Source organism: Lepus europaeus, chromosome 3, assembly GCF_033115175.1.
Source record: "Lepus europaeus isolate LE1 chromosome 3, mLepTim1.pri, whole genome shotgun sequence".
In the NCBI taxonomy this organism is placed as follows: Eukaryota; Metazoa; Chordata; class Mammalia; order Lagomorpha; family Leporidae; genus Lepus; species Lepus europaeus.
The window spans coordinates 109,789,920-109,811,191 of NC_084829.1; the positions used below are offsets into that span (position 1 = coordinate 109,789,920).

At 37.8% G+C, this 21,272-nt stretch overlaps 1 protein-coding gene across 5 annotated transcripts; it reads right to left on the reverse strand.

Annotated features, from left to right (window-relative positions):
* Positions 1–265: 265 nt before the first annotated feature.
* TUBE1 (tubulin epsilon 1) lies at positions 266–21,222 on the reverse strand. 5 transcript variants are annotated; one of them, XM_062186627.1, is made up of 12 exons: positions 21,107–21,222; positions 20,904–21,013; positions 20,353–20,405; positions 17,975–18,032; positions 15,033–15,148; positions 12,274–12,395; positions 8,093–8,280; positions 7,688–7,863; positions 6,494–6,634; positions 2,650–2,790; positions 1,528–1,702; positions 266–1,213 (listed from the first exon to the last, which is right to left on the reverse strand). In XM_062186627.1, exons 1-12 carry the CDS (start codon positions 21,129–21,131, stop codon positions 1,055–1,057), a joined length of 1,464 nt encoding a protein of 487 aa, XP_062042611.1. In that variant the 5' UTR covers positions 21,132–21,222; the 3' UTR covers positions 266–1,054. The 5 variants fall into 5 exon arrangements, with proteins under 5 accessions (XP_062042611.1, XP_062042612.1, XP_062042614.1 ...); XM_062186628.1 differs by having other exon boundaries at positions 20,940–21,013; positions 21,107–21,220; XM_062186630.1 differs by lacking the exon at positions 20,904–21,013 and having other exon boundaries at positions 21,107–21,194.
* Positions 21,223–21,272: the final 50 nt, after the last annotated feature.

Here is a 21,272-nt window from a genome sequence, read left to right on the forward strand (position 1 = left end):
ATCATTGCTTTGTGAAACAAAAAACAAAACACTAACAAAAAACACAAAAATTACCTCCTTCAATGATAAATCAACCTATGGATCTGAAATATAAATTATTAAAAATAAGTTGATGACTACAACTAGAAATTATCATAACTGGAACAATGTCACTACATCATTACAGCCATTTACTATGAAGTTTGGAAGGATACATCAAGCTTAGTACTGTTTTGTTCACTTGTATAGAGGGTGACATGCAAGACAATGAAACAAGCAGCACTGTTTAAAATATGGATATTTATTATAAAACCAATTGATTAAAATATTAAAAAATTTAATACAAATGCATGTTAAATATATAAATTATTCTTTTTTTGAGTGCAAGCATGTTGTTATCCAAAGAACAAAGCCTCCTTAAAAGCTGTAAGAACGCCTATCCCTGAGGTTAGTGGATACCACATGGAAATACTTACTTGTGTCCTTCCACCAGGGGTAGGGAACCTTTTTTCTGCCAAAGGCCATTTGGATATTTATAACATCATTTGTGGGCTGCACAAAACTTAAAAATTAGCCTGCTGTGGACTGATTGAACTTTTGAGTCCCACCTCAGGCTGCCTTGGCAGGGCCAAGCCAAATGACTGCATGGCCTTACACGGCTCACGCTGGACCTGCCCCACCCCTGTGTCCCAGCACTAAGTTCAAAGAACCAGGAGAATTTAAACAGAATAACAAAAAATCATACACAGAGAAATACAAATAAATAGAAAGTTGTATCTTTACAAGATTTGTATTAAAGACATGGTTATCAGTATATAAATGCCCAAATTTGAGCTATAAATAAGAGAATGTTGAAGAATTCTGCTCTCAGTTTCAGAAAGGGGGACTTTTCTGAAGACAGCTGTCTGAAGATAACAGGACCTAATTTCACACACTGGTATCATTAGTCTTTTAAACAAAAACACTCTGGTATTATGGAAAACAAACTGGGCTTTCTGAGTCACAAAAATGCTATAATAGAAAGGCAACAGACAACAATGTGAAATTCAGGAACAGTTGTTTTTCAGGTTCTTTTTCAGATAGCTATGCTAAGTCTAGGCAAATTTTGCACAGGCATGCCTTTTGTGGCGTCCAGTTTGTCATACTCCTCTATGAGTGCTGATAAGGACGATACAGCCTCTGTGAAACAGCCTTCCTCCATTCCATCAACTTGTAGATAGTGATGAAGGTGAGCCTACAAATAAAAATGGGTAGCATTTACCATTTCAGGAGCTTTGGTACACATAACTGTCCTATAAGGTAAACGTTACATACAAGCTGAATAAAGCTTTACAATGGAAAAGAGAACTTGTGTCAAACTGAATATTTTGCCTAAATCCTACAAATCCATGAGATTTCTCATTTAGGGTCAAAATAACACAAGTAAACTTCTCCTCTCTAATTATAATCAGTACAACAAATACAGTAGACAATGTCACCCTGATTTGTAATTATCTACATCTTAAATCGCCAAAATAAACACATACCATTACAAAGGTATATGGTTACCTTTTTCTTGTAGAGCCTCGTGAACCTCTCTCTCAGTTCTAGGAAGGTAGGCTTCACACACGTGTTATTTGCTAAAGCTAATAATGAATGAGAATGGCCCACAGGAGGTACTGAACACAGGCTGGTCTTCCAACCTTCTTGATTCCAGGAGACAAACTGCAGAGAAGGCTTTAATCTGAAATACAAAAATGTAAAGGTAAGAATGAAGTAAGGTACTACCAACATTGACCTGATTATTGCAGAACACATTATAACTAAACTAGGATATTCCTGATGGTTTCATTCTAATTGCTTATTAGCAGTTATTATGGTATAAACTGATAGTGCAGAGATATTTGCTAAGAGGTCATTAAATTGGCTGAAAGCTAGAAACACATGTATTCTTACAGATTAGAAACTGAGGGGACCGGCGCTGTGGCATAGTGGGTAAAGCTGCTGCCTGCAGTGCTGGCATCCCACGTGGGCGCCAGTTCGAGTCCCGGCCGCTCCAATTCTAATCCAACTCTGCTATGGCCTGGGAAAGCAGTAGAAGATGGCCCAAGTCCTTGGGCCCCTGCACCCAAGCGGGAGATCCAGAAGAAGCTCCTGGCTCCTGGCTTCAGATTGGCACAGCTCTGGCCATTGCGGCCAACTGGGGAGTGAACCAGCAGATGGAAGACCTCTCTCTCTGCCTCTCCTTCTCTCCCTGTGTAACTCTGACTTTCAAATAAATAAATCTTTGAAAAAAAATGAGGATACAAACTGACAGTATTATAATTGTTACTCTGTAATTCAACAGAGCACATTTCCTAAAAATAGATTGTGGGTAAATAATACCAAGGTAAACACAGAAGCAGTGTAGCAGTAGTAGTGGTTAAAAACACAGTAACAATATCAGCTATAATTTTCTGAACACTTTCAGAAAATAAAACATTCTATTTATTATTAAATAATAACAACTTCATAGTGTTATTCTTCTTATTTTATAACTGAAGAAAACAAGGCCCAGAAAGGCTAAGTGGCTTGCTCCAGATCACACTGTAGTAAGTGACACTGCTAGAATTGGAAGCGAAGCAGCTTTAACTACCATGCTACACTATCGCAAGCAGTATACATAAGTTGTCTTGAAAAAATACAGCAGACCTTTCAATATTTCTACGAAGATCTGAAATCTGCACATCTCCTCTGACCATCAGTGCACAGGCGAGGTAGAGACAATGCCTAGGATCTGCCCGTATTAGTTGGTGATCTTTACTAAAGGCATCTGAAAACATCTGGTCCAATCTAGAACAATGAAAAAGTTACTATTAATAAAAATGTTACTTATTTCCTATATACTAGAAATTGAAAGGATAGTCATCCATAGGTAAATAGAATTTACACTAAATACACTAGTATTAGAATGAATATATTATATGTTTATAATGTACAATATATAACATTTTTATAAAAAAAATAAACATACTGGGGCTGGCGATGTGGTGCAGCAGGTTAAAGCCCCAGCCTGCAGCACCGACATCCTGTGTGGGCACCGGTTCGAGTCCCAGCTGCTCCACTTCTGATCCAGCTCCCTGCTAATGTGCCTGGGAAGGCAATGGAGGATGGCCCAAGTCCTTGGGTCCTGCACCCACATGAGAGACTCAAAAAAAAGCTCCTGGCTCCTGGTTTCAGATCAGATTCAACTCCAGCTGTTGCAGCCACTGGGGAGTGATTCAGCGATGAAAGACCTCTTTCTCTGTCGCTACCCCTCTCTGTAACTCTGTCTTTCAAATAAATAAAATAAATCTTGAAAAAAAAATACACATACTAAATAGTAACCTATCATTTTCTTGAAGCAATCTTGATAATAAATACAGGGGTAAATCATGAAATATCTGTTTTGGAAAAAAGCTACTACAGCATATTAGGGATTTCAGTGGTTACAGAATGTTGACAACAGCATTAGTGAGGTTTTATATAGTTCTGATTTCTGAAACTGGTATCTTTATTCTTAGTTCAGTATGCTTACCTACATCATAGAACTATCAAAACTTAATTAGGCCGGTGCCGCGGCTCAATAGGCTAATCCTCTGCCTGTGGCGCCGGCACACCCGGTTCTAGTCCCGGTCGGGGCGCCGGATTCTGTCCCAGTTGCCCCTCTTCCAGGCCAGCTCTCTGCTGTGGCCCGGGAGTGCAGTGGAGGATGGCCCAGGTCCTTGGGCCCTACACCCGCATGGAAGACCAGGAGAAGCACCTGGCTCCTGCCTTGGGATCAGCGCGATGCGCCGGCCACAGTGGCCATTGGAGGGTGAACCAATGGCAAAGGAAGACCTTTCTCTCTGTCTCTCTCTCTCACTATCCACTCTGCCTGTCAAAAAAACAAAAAAACACACAAAAAAACCCAAACTTAATTAGCAGGGCCGGCGCTGTGGCAAAGCAGGTAAGGCTGCCACCTGCAGTGCCAGCATCCCATATGGGTGCCGGTCTGAGTGCCAGCTGCTCTTCTTCCGATCCAATTCTCTGCTATGGCCTGGGAAAACAGTAGAAGATGGCCCAAGTCCTTGGGCCCCTGCACCCATGTGGGAGACCTGGAAGAAGCTCCTGGCTCCTGGCTTTGGATTGGTGCAGCTCTGGCCGTTGGGGCTAATTGGGGAGTGAACCAGCGGATGGAAGACCTCTCTTTCTCTCTGCCTCTCCTTGTCTCTGTAACGCTTTCAAATAAATAAATAAATAAATAAATCTTTTTTAAAAAAGCTCAATTAGTAAAACTCTGCATCATTAGGACTATTACATTATCTCCATAAAATGTGTAACAAATTGGGAATAATTAGGAGGAAACTTTTAGGCTCTCCCAATAGAAGATGAAAGTCTGTGGCAGTGTTCCTGAAAGGGGAGACTTTTAACAGAAGCTTTTAAACTGAAAGGCAAAAATCAGAAGATTATCCTTTCTCCTTCAAAGACAGGAAGATAAGGTGACTGACAAAGTTTATATCTAATAATACACAATCTCCTGGGTCCTTAGAGTGGCTCCAACTTTAGTTCTTAAATCTCACTTGACACAAAATATGATTATAGTTTCCTTAGACAATTCAAGCAAGAATTTTAGGAGCTGAGTCTGCAGAATGTCTGAGAAGAGAACAGAGATTGGTGCTATTTATTAGCAATTTATGACATTTCAGCTAAGTGATTCGGCAGGGGAGCTGCTATCCTGACTGTCCTACAGACAGAGGACAGAGGACCTCCAGCAGGAAGCATGCACTCGGGTGGACTCAGGAGTCCTGCTGTTACTGTTTTAAAAATTTGGGGGTTATGTGTTCCGGGCATTTTTATGGATTCAGGGTATAGACATTTCAAGATGGAAACCTAGAAAAGATTAAGAACCACTTGACAATCAGCAGGAACACTCATTCTTGATTTAATCATTTTCTGGTCTCATAAAATATAAAAACTGGTATAAGGAAACATTATTGGAATACTTATTATTCAATATGTGCTTATTACCTACTTTCTTTTGATAAAGTGGACTTGGTATAGAACTGACGTTTATGAATATAATCTTCAACTGAAACCACTCTCATTTGTTTAGAAACTATAACAAATTAAAGCCTTAAAGCCATGCCTTTTAATATTACAATTTAAAAACAATTTATTTACTCAAGGACAAATGACTGTGTGCATCCAGATATGGCAAACCTTTGAAATATCTATAATAGAGCAGAAGCAAAAAACAAGACCACTGTTAAGACCATTTTGACAAACTCCTTAAGAGCCTTAACATTTTAAAGCTCCCAACAGATTTTTACTAATACATTGTAATTAAAAATAAAACTTCACCATAAATTAAGATGTTGACGTATACATTATTTTTATTAAAATAGACTAAGCAGGATTGTATAATATTCAATTGACTTTGGCATATTCAAGCCAAAGGACCAAGTCAAAATAGTTTTTCTTGTGCTGAACTTAATTAGAAATTCCATATCTTTAAGAATTAGGTTAAAATATAAAAATGAATGACATTATCATGTCATAAATAATTTGGTGCCAATTTACATTTTATGTGTCCTCATTAAAGATATACATTCTATGTAAATACACTAAAATTTAATATGCTGGGCTGACACCACTGAACATTTAACAATCTCTGTATTCCATACAGAGTGTATGTTGTTGGGGCTACTAGCTTGCATGCAGAAAAGGAGTCTTATCTACTAGTTGGCATAACTTGTCATTTGCCACTGGCTCAAATTAAAGTTTATCGGTCTCACTTGTGACATTCCTGAAGTATAAAACTGTTATCTTGCCAAAACTTTAACTATAAAAAGCAATCTTTATGTTGCACTTCCTTATTTACACACTCTGCCCTTACAGAGTTTGGCAGAATCTTTTCCCGCAGTCAACTGTGAATGCCAGAGTGAACTTTCCAAGCTCTTCATCACTGATTATATGCTAAGAGTTTCTTTCAACATTACATCATTTAAGTAAATTGATGTAAACTTTATGCTTCAAAATGACACTTAGTTAAAAAATAAGGTTTTCTGGAAATATATAATAGACATCATATAGAGTAACTTGTAAGCCTTCTATGGTCAGGTTGTGTGTGATAAGAACTCTAAAACATATTGAATCTGCCCAACAAGTGTAGGAGTAGGTACTCTTTTATTTTTACAGATGAGAAAAATGTAAATCCTGTTGCTAGTTAAGTGAAGGAATTAGGATTCAGCCTTAGCCTGTCAGACTTCAAAGTACTTAATCATTTTTTAATAAAATTACAACTGTATTAAGTTTCACAAGCCTAAAAATTTAATTCCTAGATTGAATTTCAAAAAGTTTAATAATGACATTTTTAAACAACTACTTCCAGGAAGCCTTCACCTCATTGAAAGGAACTATATTTTACTGACTTCTCACAAGTAAAACAAATAACTAGAGTCATTGTAAGCTTTATCTCTTAATTTTTTTAGAATAATTCAAGTTCTCAAGAAATTGGAATTAAGTTATATCTTACCTTCGAGGGGGAATGTTAACATCTGCCAGTGTATACAGAGGTGTTAGGCTTGATACAAGATAATGAAGTTGAGGAAAAGGAACTAAGTTCATACTGATTTCATTAAGGTCCATATTAAGGGATCCTTCAAACCGTGCAGAGCTAAACATTACAATAATGAGAAAAATTTTAATCTTGAAATTACACACTTTGAATGTAGCTTAATTTTTTCAGTAAGTATTTTCTCAAATCTTTTTGTACACTGTTCTTCAGTGCAGAATACATGCTTGCTCTTCTGCATTAGTGAAATTTACAATAAACAATCATGCATAAAGATAATTAAAATACAACACAACATTTATAGCAATTAGTTCTGGCTTATTTTAAGTACAACTAAACACTATTATGGTTGCTCATTACACATTTAAAATAGCTTATTTAAAAAAGATTTTAGGGGCTGACATTGTGGCATAGTGGCTAACGCTGCTGCCTATGATGCCAGCATCCCTTATGGGTGCCAGTTCGAGTCCTGGGCTGCTCCACTTTTCTGATCAGCTCCCTGCTAATGGCTTGGGAAAGCAGCAGGAGATGGTCCATGCACTTGGGGCCCTGGAAGAAGCTCCTGGCTCCTGGCTGTGGCCTGGCCCAGCCCTGGCCATTGCAGAATGAGCAAGTGGATGGAAGATCTTTCTCTCTCTATCACCCTTTCTCCGTGTAACTCTGACTTTCAAACACATAAATAATAAATCTTAAAAAAATGAATAAAGATTTCATATTGATTTAAACACATATAAATGAGTAACTTTACTTATTCTAGGAGCTTTGCTGAATTTCTCAAGGATATCCTTAATATACTTTGCAAATAGTCATGGATATATTTCAAAACAGCTAATGAGGAGATACAGTTTAGCTGGCTTAAAAGATGAAGAAAAAACATTTGTTTCATTTTCTGTAATCAAGTGTTTCTTAAGTGTGACTTTCTCCAGACTTGTATCATTTAACACCCTTTAATACTCCACAGAATGTACTTAGGGAAATGCTGCTGTGGAGTCATAGAAATCCAAATTCTAATTGATTGCTACAAGAGGTAAAAATATAAGACAACTAGAATACAAACAAAAGAAGCTCCCACAACTTCCAACAACAAAAATGCTACTACAAAAATTAAAATCATCAACAGAGTGAAGGTTTTCAAGTGTCCTGAGACAGGATTACCTTGTCAGGCTGAGCAGCACATTTGCCACAATGTTGTTCATTGCATCAAAGGGCTTCTTGTGCCGTTTCTTTAAGGCCTCGGCACTTGCAGTAACCAGACTCTTTGGCTTCACAGCTGCACCCAACTTTCCAGAATTCACCATGAGGTCAATTTTGCTAATGATGTCAAATAAGGACTTTTGAAGGAAAAATATTGGGAGAGAAGCTATTAAGAAGAGTGGGCACAGATGATATTCCACTTGGAAAGAAAGAAGAGAAAGAGAAAATGATTTAAAAATTACTTTCTCTCTTAGGGTGACAAGGCTGAAAAGTGAAGAGAACGTTTCATGTTGGATAAATACATAAACCTAACGCAGGATTGAATGTATGTAAAATTTGGCCATGAGTTCCCATGTCATCTCTTACCTGATTGTCAATGGGCAACACACAATCTGCATGCTCGCTGAGCTCCTTCATTGCCAAGATGCTATTATAAGGTGAGGTTATGACATCATCTTCACTAGAAGGATAAACTGAAGTCACAAATCTGTATACTTCTGGGAACTCGTCTTCAAGCACCTTCAGAAGAAATGTGCCAAGTCCGGATCCTGTCCCTAAGGATTACAATTTAAAAAAACAAAAACAAAAAACTGTGAGGAACTTAGAATTTTATGTTTTGCATGTAGAACAGAACAATTTTCACCTTATTCTTATGATTATATATTAATTAATCTAATTTCAGATAAAGAAAGGAAGGCAACATTAGGCTTAAAGTCTTGAATTTCATAACTGGTTCTATGAGTTTAGGAAGGCTTTCTGTATTTCACTTTTTCTTTTTTTAAATATTTATTTTTTATTTATTTGAAAGAGAGAGAGAGAGGGAAGAGAGGGAAGAGAGGGAAGAGAGGGAAGAGAGGGAAGAGAGGGAGAGGGAGAGGGAGAATTTCTTCCATCTGCTGGTTCACTTCCCAAAAGGCTGCAACGGCTGGGGCTGGGCCAGGCCAAAGCTAGGAGCCTGGAGCTTCTTTTGGGTCTCCCATGTTGGTGCAGGGGCCCAAGCCCTTGGGCCATCCTCCATTACTTTTCTAGGTACATGAACAGGGAGCTGGATCAGAAGTGGAGCAGCATATGGGCAAACTGTTGAAATCTTTACCTAATATGTACTAAACTGATCTTCTGTATATAAAGAGAATTGAAAATGAATCTTTATGTGAATGGAAGGGGAAAGGGAGCGGGAAAGGGGAGGGTTGCGGGTGGGAGGGAAGATATGGGAGGGGGGAAGCCATTGTAACCCATAAGCTGTACTTTGGAAATTTATATTCATTAAATAAAAGCTAAAAAAAAAAAAAAAAAAGAAGTGGAGCAGCTGGGTCTCAAACTGGTGACCATATGGGATGCTGCTGTTGCAGGCAGAGGCTTAACCTGCTATGCCACAATACCAGCCCCAAGTCCTTTTTCACATTTAAGCTATCCCTATATGATGTCAAAATAATTGGTTGAATGGTGAAAAATCCAGCTAAGACAATATTCAGTCTATAATTGATATTAAGCAACTTTAAAAAAAAAAAAACAACTATCCTGACAGATTTGGTGTAGTATATATACAGTCTTAATGATGAAGAAAATTACCTTGTCATTAAGTAACTTAAATAATGAGTCAAAAATCTTAACATTAAGCATGCCAACTCTACATATTTAAAAAGTCACTACATATTTAAAAACAGAAAATCTAGGAATCTCATTAAAATTATTTTTTAGACATTTGAGAGAGTGCTCCCATCTGCTGGAACACTTTCCAAATGCCCACAGCTGCAGGGGCTGGGCTGACACTGAAGCTGGGAGACAGGAACTCAATCCAGATCTCCCACACAGACGGCTGGAGCCTAATTACTTGAGTCGTCACTACTTCCTCCCAAGGTGTGCATCAGCCAGAAGCTGGAGTCAGGACTGAAGCCAAATATTGAATTTAGGCGTACAGTTAAGGCACACGGGTATCCTAACTGGTGTCTTAACTTCTAGGGCCAAATGCCAGCCACAACAATAACTTTCTGGTGCACATTCATATCATCTATATAGATTTAAAACTTTTTAAGACCTCAGAAAGCTAGAACCCTTGAACTTGGTGTTTTCAAACTGGTTGTGAACTACGAGTAGGCTGCGGAATTAATTATTAAATTACTAGCAGTATTTGCTTTCCTTCTATGAAACAATAGAAAATATCAACATGTCTCATGTAGTATGGGTAAATGTTTTCCAAATCTTTATGTGTGTGTGTGTGTGCATGCAGATGTACTGGGCTGTAACATAAAGTATATTTCTCACTATTCTGGTTTAAAAATGGCTTAAAAACCAACATTTTAATCCATGTAAACATTAAAAGGATATATTGCTAAAAATACTAGATGAAAGTGGGAGGTTTTTTGGGTAATCTTTAATGGGAAGGACTTTCTAAGCATTATAAAAAAAATCAGTCTTTATAAAAAGATTTGATTTCATGAAAAATAAGCAAAATGTATATATCTCTATAAAATGTATATAGATATAAAAACCTCATAAAGACAAAGAAAAAAATCAACACATATGATGAAGGAGTAAATTTCTGTATTAAAGGGTTGTCACTCTTAAAAGGGCTTATAAAAATGGTAATAATGAGACAATCTCACAAAATTTTAAGACAAAAAGTTGTTATGTACATGCATTGTAATGTACCTACATCAAAAAATGGGGAAAGGATATAAGCAGGAAACTTACAATAAAAGAAGGAGAAATGGGAAACAGATGTAAAGGTGCTGACCCTCTCTTCTAATTAAGGGAATAAAAATTAAAACTAAATATAATTTTAAACATATTAGACTCACATTTCATAATAGTATTGTTGACAGCAGAGGGAAATGGAAACCATTTCTATACTGTTGTTACTATGAATTGGTGCAATACTACAGGAAGGTATATTAATAGTATACATATTAATATATTATATATGAATATTAATAAAGTAATATCCACCAAAATGGAAAGTGTACGTTTTCTCTGGTTTCTATTCTTCCTTTCTAGGATTACTGCCTATAGTTACAGTGAAACATTGCACAAAAACACATGAGACTACTTCAAGAATTCATGGAAAACTAGACATACATGTTCATCTTGGTGTAAAAAATCCACACATAATCTTTTAATCATATGCCTCTTCCAAAAACTTTGTGAAGGCCTCCTTAATACCAGATGTTCACTGGGGATGGTGCGCAACAAGCAGACACCATAAATAATTTACCATCCATTAATAAGGAAGGAACTTAAGAAATTATTACATATTAAAATTTTTATTACTTATTAAATATTATATCAAATTGAATTATATGGGACACAGTTGATACGGGAAGGTGCTCAAGAAAGTTAAAGTGGAAAAATTACAGAATAATATGTGCTGTATGATCTTTTATATAAAAATATATAAACACATTATAATAGGCTTATAAGGTATCTGAAATGACAGGCACAAAAATCCCTTTGAACTTGGTTACTTGTGAGGAGAGGGAGTAGAGATTAGATGTGGGAAATGAGAAGTTTACTTTTAACCTTCAGTACTATTTAAATTATTGCCATATTCAGTGAATTAAAATATTTTTTTTTGAAGTGTTGGATAATGGAGGAATTAAGAAAGGCACCATAATAAGTGTAAGTCAAAGCATTTTCTTTTTGAAGACTAACAAACTTGTAGGTTATTAATACTAGTACAAAAATAATTTGTTTCTTAATTTAATGATTATGATGGTCTTCCCAAGGCATGGTCACACAGCAACTAAAGCTCTAATTTAAAAATAGTATGATGGTGAATAGATCTACTAATTATAATGATAGTGAATGATATATGCATAAAATTCAATTGTATAGAACTTAGTGAATACAGAATCTTAATCTGAGTTTAAAGAAGAAAATTGCAGGAATTTTTTCTTTTAAAAGGTGCTAATCCTATTTTAAAATTAGTAAATTATATTGTTTGTACTTCACGCAACAGGCGAGTTAAATATTTCAAACCCAAAGTGCAGGCTTCCCTAGGAAAAGTAAATAATGCAAGACATTTATTTCTAGTTCAAGTCAATTATCATGTTAGAAATAACTTAAGAAACTGAAAGAATTTCTTCTACTCTCTGTTTCCTTATTGGAGATGAGAAAGGACTGATGGTTAAAGAAAGGCTTCTGAGGTTCTTTGGCAAGCACACATATGACCAGGCCAGGAATGCTTTTCTCCAGTTAGGATGAGGGACCACACAAGCCAACTCTGCGGAGAAAGCAAGCATTACTCAAAAGCTCATTTATACCAAAATGTGGCTGAAAATCTTGTAAAGAAACCAAAGGTGGAAAAAAAATCCCAACATATAGTTTTTTTGACTCTTAAACAGGCTTAAATAAAAAAATTTAAAAAAAGGTATGTGACCCTGTATCACAAAACTTTAAGATACAGCTGTTCTGTCCATTATTTCAAATGCACATTCACTGAACAATTCTATCTTTATCAAGCATAGGTCTGAAAATAAGACTTATGTTTGCCAAAAGGAATTCCCACTTGCACTTTGGCGTTGTTACAGGCAATGAATGAGTAACTTTACCTCCGCCCATGGAATGTATTATAAAGAAGCACTGTAAGCAATCGCAGTGCTCTGCCGACTTTCTGAGTTTCTCTAAAATCTGTTCTTGGTAAGCACTGCCAAAAACTTTGTGACCCACAGCCCTGAAAATAAAATATAGATTAGAAAAATTCTTGCACTTATTTTTGATTTAACTGAAAAAATTACAGAACAATTTAGTGAAATCTATGCTTGCTTCAGGTTAACAAATCATAATATCCTAAAGATACTAGATAGAAAATTATTATACTAGATAGAAAATTACATATATATATACATACACACACACACAAACATACACACGATGGTACTTCAAAAAGCTCATGGCAAAATGATGAAACATTTTTTGAAATATATGATAGTTTTTCCATGATTACCATTTTCCAAGAACTTCCTAAAGACCCTTCATAATTATAAAGCCCTCAATTGTCCTGATAACTCATTAACAATAGGTATTATCCTTTTTTGCTTTTAGATTTAATTGAAAGCCAGAGTTACAGAGAGGGAGGGAGAGATAGAGATCTTCCATCCAATGGTTCACTCCCCAAATGATCACAATGGCATGGGTTGGGCCAGGCTGAAGCCAGGAGCCAGGAGCTTCTTTAGGGTCTCCAACGTGGGTGCAGGGGCCCAAGGGTTGAGCCATCTTCCACTGTTTCCCAGGTGCATTAGCAGGGAGCTGGATTGAAAGTAGAGAGGCTGGTTCTTGAAAACTGGCACCCATATGGGATGTTGGCATCACAGGTGACTGCTTTACCCACTATGCCAGCCCCTGAAACTACGTTTTTCTAAATTCATTTTTGCAATCTCTCAAAGGTACAATTACAAAACAAGTTTTCAGTTACACAGTTTTTTTCTCATCTCCATTTAAAGTTAACTCTGAACTAGAGTGGATTTTATGTATTAAAGAGCAGAATGTGGGGCAGGCATTTGGCCTGGTGGTTCAGCTGTTTCAGATGCCCACATGCCATTCCGAGTCCCAGCTCCAACCCAGCTCTGCTACTGACAGATTCTAGCCTCCAGCTAATCTGCACCTGTGGGAAGCAGCAGGTGATGGCTCAAGTAGTTCGGTCCCTGCGATCAACATGGGACACCTGAAGTGGGTTCCCATTCTCCAGTTTCAGCTTGGCCCAGCTCTGGCCATTCTGGGCATTCAGGGAGAGAACCAGTTCTTTGTCTCCGCCTCTCAAAAAGAAAAATAAAAAGCAGAATGCTGTCAACTAGAAAGGCATTGAAACTGAAAAAAAAAAAAAAAAAAACTAACATCTAATATTGTTTAAACTAAAAAGTGGTGGGGGAGGGCGCTGTGGTGCAGTGGATTAATGCCCTGGCCTGACGCACTGGCATCCCATATGGGCGCTGGTTCTAGTCCCGGCTGCTCCTCTTCCGATCCAGCTCTCTGCTATGGCCTGGGATAGCAGAAGATGGCCCAAGTCCATGGGCCCCTGCACCCACATAGGAGACCGGGAAGAAGCTCCTGGCTACTGGCTTCAGATTGGCACAGATCTGGCCATTGCGGCCATCTGGGGAGTGAACCAGCAGATGGAAGACCTCTCTCTCTGTCTCTAACTCTCTCTGTAACTCTTTCAAATAAATAAAAATAATTCTTTAAAAAAAGAAGAAAAGGGGTGGGCATTCAGCCTAGTGGTTAAGATGCTGTTAAGACAAGTCATGTCCTATATTGGAGTACCTGGGTTCCATATACACTCTAATGCAGATCCCAGGAGGCAGTCATGAGAGCTCAAGTAACTAGGTTCCTACCACCCATGCAAGAGACCTGGATTGAGCTCCTCACTTCTGGCATTGGCCCTAACTGAGCCTTGGCTGTTGCAAGCATTTGGGGAAGTGAACCAGTAGATGAGAGCTGTCTCTCAAATAAGTAAGCAAAAACTTAAAAAAAAAATAAGGAAAAAAAATGGTCACAACATTATGAGATTGAAATGGCATGTGGTAGAAAATTGATATCCTTAGGCTCTGCAAGTCTTTTTTGGCTGTCTAAATTTGCAAGAATTATTATGATCAGTTAACAAATAAGAATGATATTCCTATAACACTGCAGTCAGGCTTAACTCAAAAGTCATATAATAAGCTAGCTAACAATGACAGAAAAGCAGTTGGGTAGTAAGGTGGCTAGGCTTACCTATTAACTCATTTAGTGTTCTCTCCAAATTAGTCTCCTTGAAGACAAGATAAAAATTCATGCTCTAGTAAAATCATACATCACTTCACATTAGGAACCTGAGGTATTGGCTGCAAATACTTAAAATAAATAAAGAGACGTGCAAATAAGGGAGCTACTTAATTTTTAAAAAACAGGAAAAAACAGTGCCAATATGAAACAGTTTATAATTATATACATATAATTATACATATATATAATTATATACATATAATTAATACCAAACAGTATATAATTATAATTTGAACTGTTTATAAAGGTACTTAAAACTTGTGTGATGCAAGAGTCAATTTACAAAGAGGAGCTTAGCAAATAAACTTTCTGTGATTCATCTTTTTCTTAAAAAATATTGGAAGGAAACAGGAGTACGAGCAAATACAAGAACAGGTGGCTTCCAAGCACTGTGAAACACCACGTATTAAGGAATAGATGATGGGCTGAAAGGCCTAGCTTCTGGTGTGCAAATCACATCTTGCTTTGAGGTCAGCAGGACCTATCAGAATGAAGGAGTTGGCTCACTGTTTCAGATGACATTTAACTCTTACGTTCAGCATATTCTCACCAGTTATTTCCTGAGCCAGATATATCAGTAATGAGCTGCTTGCTATCAAACACATCTCTCAAGGGTCCCTGCAGAATTTCATTCACTACTCCTTCTTCCATGTCTATCAAAACAGCCTGAGAAAGAAAAATAAAATTTAGTTATCATATTTTCCTTTAGAGTTATTCACTCTGCAAATGAATTTATGAGTCAAAAGTTACATTGTTCTCTTATATTTAAGCTTAAAATCTTTATGTAGAATCTGTTGAGATAATTAAAAAACAATTTCATCCAGCTGGAAAGGCAGAACCCAATTAAACCACCTTTCCTCTGACTATAAAATGCCAACTAAGGAAAAAAAGAAACTGAAAAATCTCCCCAGCTGAATTTCTAAGGTCTCAGAAATCTAGACAGTAACCTTAACCTGAAAAAGTTGTCAATAAAGGAAGGGTGAACTCGTGCACATGCTTACCAGGAACAACTACTCGGCTCTTTATTAATCCCACTGCCAATCTGTCCAATCCAAATGATTAACTTTTTACTCTGGGCAAAGTCAAGGCACTGGAGAGATGTCAGGGATGTCAACAGGGTCCTCTCTCCCAAGCAATCTACAATCTAATTCATTATATAAACTGACATGGGAATTAACCTATATTACTAAGAAAATGAGAATGTAAAACATAAAATTCAGTATGGAAAAACCATAAAAATATACTGGCAGGAAATATGCCAAAATGTAAGCAGGCGACGCTTAGTAATAGGCACATTCCCTCCTTTCTCTTCTTCATACTTTACTCTCCATATACTCTACAGCGAGGAAGAAGAGGGCAAAATAGTAAAAAATAAACAGATAAATAAATTCTGTAACTGCCTTAGGGTACTGTTAACTCTCTGACTCAGTATCACAGAGGAAGTGCTTTATGTTTTGTTTGTTTAACGCACTTAACCTTCACAGCCTCTGCAGAGGTCTCACTGTTCAATTCACATGTGAGGAAAGTAAGGTCTAGAAAAGTTCAGGGACTTGCCTTGGTCACCCAGCTAGTTAAGTGGCAGAGATTCAAACTCAGCTAGCCAGGCTGCACAAAGTCTATGCTGTATGAAGGGAGACCTGACTATAATGTAGTTACAACTTTTGGACATTCAAATTCTGTGAATTCAATTATTTGTGTAACTATGCTACTTATTGTAACATAAACTGAAGACATCACAATGACTGTAAAAATGTTTTACAAAGGTGCTCATTTATATACAGCAATCATTATATCTACATATATTTTATGTCAACAGAACTGAAACTTTAGGGATTTTTCAATGATTTTTTGACAATATGCAATTTTTACCTTAAATGCTGACTTTAACATCTAACCAACCACAAGGTGGACTTCGCTGTAAGGGAAAAATCACAATACTTCCAAGTTGTGTAAGATTATAAAATAACAAAATCAGCTTATACTGGCCTTCTTCCAAAACAAATTTATTGAGTCGATTTGTGGATAGTTAACAGTATCTTAATTACCTTGTTGTCTGTGGAAAAGGAAGAATATGCAGAATAGACTGACATTCAGGCACTTTTTGAAGAGAGTTTTTGATAGAATCCTCACTGTCCTACTCACTCAGCACTAAAGCTCTGACCTTAGTCACATCAGGCCCTTGATTTGGTTGTCTTTGGAAAATTTAATTTTCAGAGTGTATTCTTCAACATCCAAGGTCTGGAGTCACAACTGTTCCAGAATCTGGCGTTTACAACTCCTTCCAGAAGGCTTCTGGCTTCCCCCTAATGTGGGACTTAGCAAAACTTTGAATATTTGCCTATTAACTTAAGATACTGGATACTGTGGAGGGAGCCAAGCTCCAAGCTATCTTGTAAAGTCTGGACTCTTTAATGACCATATAGAACATAACACCAAGAGTTCTTATGGAGAAAATGGAAGGATGCCTCCTCAGGCAAAAAATCAAAGTCTACAGAAACACATGATGATGTATTCTTTTCTAATAATGTTTTTCTACTTCCTTACTTGCTCACTGATAGGCTGTTGGGAAACAGTTCAAACTGGGAGTAGTCTAGAAAATGTCTCTCTGTAAGGTTTGGAATGAAATGCTAGCTCTCTCTGCATCATAGAGTACACTAAGTGCTAATCAATTATTATCCTAATGCCCAAAAGCATATGGTCTCTGCCATAAATTTTCTAAGGACATCAAAGATCACAGGTACAACACAGTTCCCAGGTGTCACAACACTACTGCCTTCTAGTATTTCAGCCATTACTCCAGGTCTGATCTTTAGCATCTCAGTTCCTTCCATAGCACTGAAATGGCCTTTCTTGTTATAGCCAGAGGTCAACAGTTACAAAAAGGTCAACAGATCAACAATTACAAAAAGCAGTTTACTGTAGACAATTACAGGAGAGAAATGTTGGGATGAGATTAAGACTGTAAACATGGGCTACTGACTCGGTGCATTCTCGTTCAAATAGCTATGGCATTATTCACTATAATGTGGCTGGATTCACGATGTTTATTGATTAGCAATCTGATGTAAATAAATCTTGCATTATTTTTCAATGAAAATTAGCCTTAGTACAAGAGTCCTTCAAGAAGTTCAAAGAAAACTGGAATTGAAGATAAGCTTATTTTGGTGCAAAACATTTTTGAAAATTCAAGCACAGTTTTTTCATAATATGCATTTTCCCATTAACTTTTTGAAGACTGCTTGTATGTATTTCAGGTACTTAGAGTTAAGAGGGCTCCTTACCATTTACCTAGACACTAATTTCCCTTGAAACATTTAGGGAAAAAAGGCTCGTAGAGTTTCAGGTGAATCCAAATGTATGCTTAGTTATTTTATGTTAAATAGGGCTTAAATTGCTTTTTTAAAAGTTAAAATTTTTATTGAGTTATAGAAATACAAGTACAGTTATTTTTAAAACTCGTGCAATACAAAAATCCAAGTGTATATATCTTACTCGTGCTTTTAAAGAACTTATTTTTCCCTTGGAAATACTGCCACCATCTCCAACCACTCTGAAAAATAAAAAAAAAAAATAAAAAAAAAAAAAGAGAGAGAGAGAGAGAGAGAAAGAAAAAGTCATAAGATTTTTCATGGCCAATAGTGCTATCAGGCAATAAAGCTAACTTCCACTGCATGACAAGGCCAGGTGAGGCAGACTCCATCCCATCCCTAACCTCCTCTTCCCTTGCCTACCTCCTATCAGGCTGAGAAAGTGAGGGACTTATTTCCCTTTCTTTGTCATTAGGGCTGGCCATGTAATGCAGTTCTAGCCAAGGAGACAAAGGGGAAGTATTCTGGAAATCTTTTATAATAAAAAGGACCACATGCTGTTGATGTCAATCTTTCTTTTTCCTGCCTCAAACATAAACATGGATGTAATCCCTGGGGTGCAGGCTGCCAGTTTCTAGTAATGGAGTAATAAACATGAGAAAAAAATAGTACATGAAGGATAGGGGGACAAGATATAATGCCTTGGTCTTGGACACATTTCTCCAAACCTATAACATCTGATTTCCAGATTTTTTGATCTGTGAGATAAATGGGTACTTTCATTGATTAGCTAACATTTATGAGATACTCTGTTGCAGCCAAAAATATGCCTAACTGGTATACCAGTTAAACATCATTGAGTATCTGAGGCTGTTCCTAGAATTTCATGTTGAAAGAAAGTTATAAAATTAATGATATTTGTGATCAGACATGGTATATGGGTCATTAACGATAGTTTCCAAGAAGGTAAAATACATGGAAGGAACCGGAGATGAGACGATGTTATAGGCTGGGGTAGACAACCTCACTCAGGCCAAAGTTACTGATTTTCCTAAATAAAGTTAACCATGTCTATCTTTATATTCATGCTACAAGGGTACACCTTATGGGTAACAAAATCTAAATAATATACTATCTGGTCTTTTACAGAAATGATTTGTCAATCCCTGCTATAAGTACATTATTATAATACTTAAAAGGTATGACACTTTGATAAAGAAGTATTAGATACAGTTTCAGTTTTGAAAAATATTTTTCACATTTACTTATGGAAAAGATGGCACACGTGTTGACAGTCCACAGAAAGAAGAGCAAGACGCCACTCTCCTTCCCTCCTTCCTGAATGCTGCATCAGGAAAATAAGAATGCTCTCAGGTTAAAGTATAAAACATACAGAGCAGATGACAGTCCAGTTGTGTAAAGTCTCCTTATTAAGAAAGAAGAGATCCCAGGCTGAGTCTCATCTTACTCGGTGTAAGGGTGGGGCTAGGAACTGAGATAGCAAGAGAGGAACCTGAAAGGAAGGCTTACCCTAGAAATTTGAGTATCTCAATGGTATTTAGAGGGGACAGGACCAGGGTCACAGATTAGAGGGAGTCTGTCAGCTATTTAGGTAACTAACTCTTGATTTCCTTGGTCTGGGTCCATGGTCACCAAGCAACCCTGTGCTTACTATGCAGCTTTTCAGATAGATTTGCTGCAAAAGAGAATGCTCCTATGATGGTACATTACATTGACTATCTGGTCTCTTTAAGCTATGGTTTCCACTGTCAGTTGTTATACTGACTTTCTGCTTTTTAATCTCCCTTTTCAGTTAGGTTAACCTGACTGTATTGGACAGCACTGGATCCATTCTTAAAGTTCAACAAGGTTTATGAATTTGCAAGCTTTAGCACTAGACTATGGAATCCACCAAGAAGCAAGGATTAACCAGCCTTCCTTTGAAAATAACTGCCTCAAATACCCAGCCATCTAATCCAATCTAGAAATGGATATTAAAGCCTGATATAAAATATATATATATAATTATATATATTTAGTTCAAGCTCACCAGATAGTTAAGTATTTTGAAAATACATGAATTTAATGATTTAACATGAAAAGTTTGCAGATATACCCTAAATGTCAATTTGCTCTTTCAGATTAAAGAAACATGATACTTACATACAGCCTTTATTAAATAAAAATAATCTGACAACTGTTTCTCTTTTTTTCTTAGCATATTTTATAATTATATCACAAATAGTATCAGGAAATACAAACACCCTCAGGGAAAATATCATTTTTTGCTCTAGTGAAAGCTTATTTCAACCTTAAGTTCAAAGAAGTCCCATTATAGTTTCTTTTTGTACCTTAAAATAGACTGAAAGGAAAACCTGTTCTCCTCCTCTTAGAATGATGTTGAAAATATTCATGACAAAATGAGAATAAGGATGCTTCAATAAGAAAACAAAAAAAAAAAAGAGAGAGAACTTTATAGCTATCAACTTTTTATTGCCCTTTGACGAATTCGCTCCCCTTGAAATGATGGGGTCATCAAGACAGGCTTTAATTCCATCTTACCTGGCGTCCACGTTTCTAAAGAAGCTGCTTAGTGCCTCATCATAAATCCCTTTCTGAAAAGGAGAAAGAATCTATTTAGAGCATTCAAGTTTTGCTTCTTTCTGAAAGTCCTGTCAATTTTAGTAAGCCCACAACCCTGTGACAGCTACTGTGTGGCTAGAACCACAGTTTGTACTATAGAACGCTTGGGCCGAGTCCTCCCTCAGGGGAACGTCGATGGCAGGAGAGCTCCAGATCCAGTTCAGCAGGGGTGCGGAATAAAGGGTCCCCCTAAGACTGTCGGAACAGGGGCAGCAAATGCGTTCGTGTTCCTGGCGATCACTCTAAGGGCTGGCACCTTCCATGAAGGACTATAACCACCACAGGTGCTACCTAATTTCCGAGGTGCTTTCGCACGCACACATTCTTGTTACCACGGCTCCACCCAAGAGCACTAAGAGAGAGACCCTGAGACTCCGCACACGGTTAAGACCAGGGTCTCTAACGCAGGTCCCACGCCACCAACATCCGTCACACCAAGGCTCACATACAGTGATTTCCTGCTCGTTTACGGGAAGCGCGCGGCGAAGCGCGAGCGGGGCCGCTACCTGGTTGACCGCTGCGTGCTCCCTCAACGCCAGGTCCCAGAAGCAGCAGCCGATCTGGTTTCCGCACTGGCCGACTGCCACCAGGGCAGGGGAAGAAAGAGAACGGACAGTAAGCAAGGAGCAAGGCCAAAAAAGGCTCCGCGGCCCAGCAGCCCGGCGCAGCTCACCTTGTACGAGCACCGACTGGGTCATTCTGCACGGCCCCCGGCCCCGGGGAGCTGCGAGCCAGCGCCGGCCTTCGCATTCGCCCGCCCACCGGCGGTGCTGCGCCAGGTGACGACCGTAAGTCACGCTGCTGCCGCAAGTCGCTGCCGTCGCTAAGTGCTCCTCTAG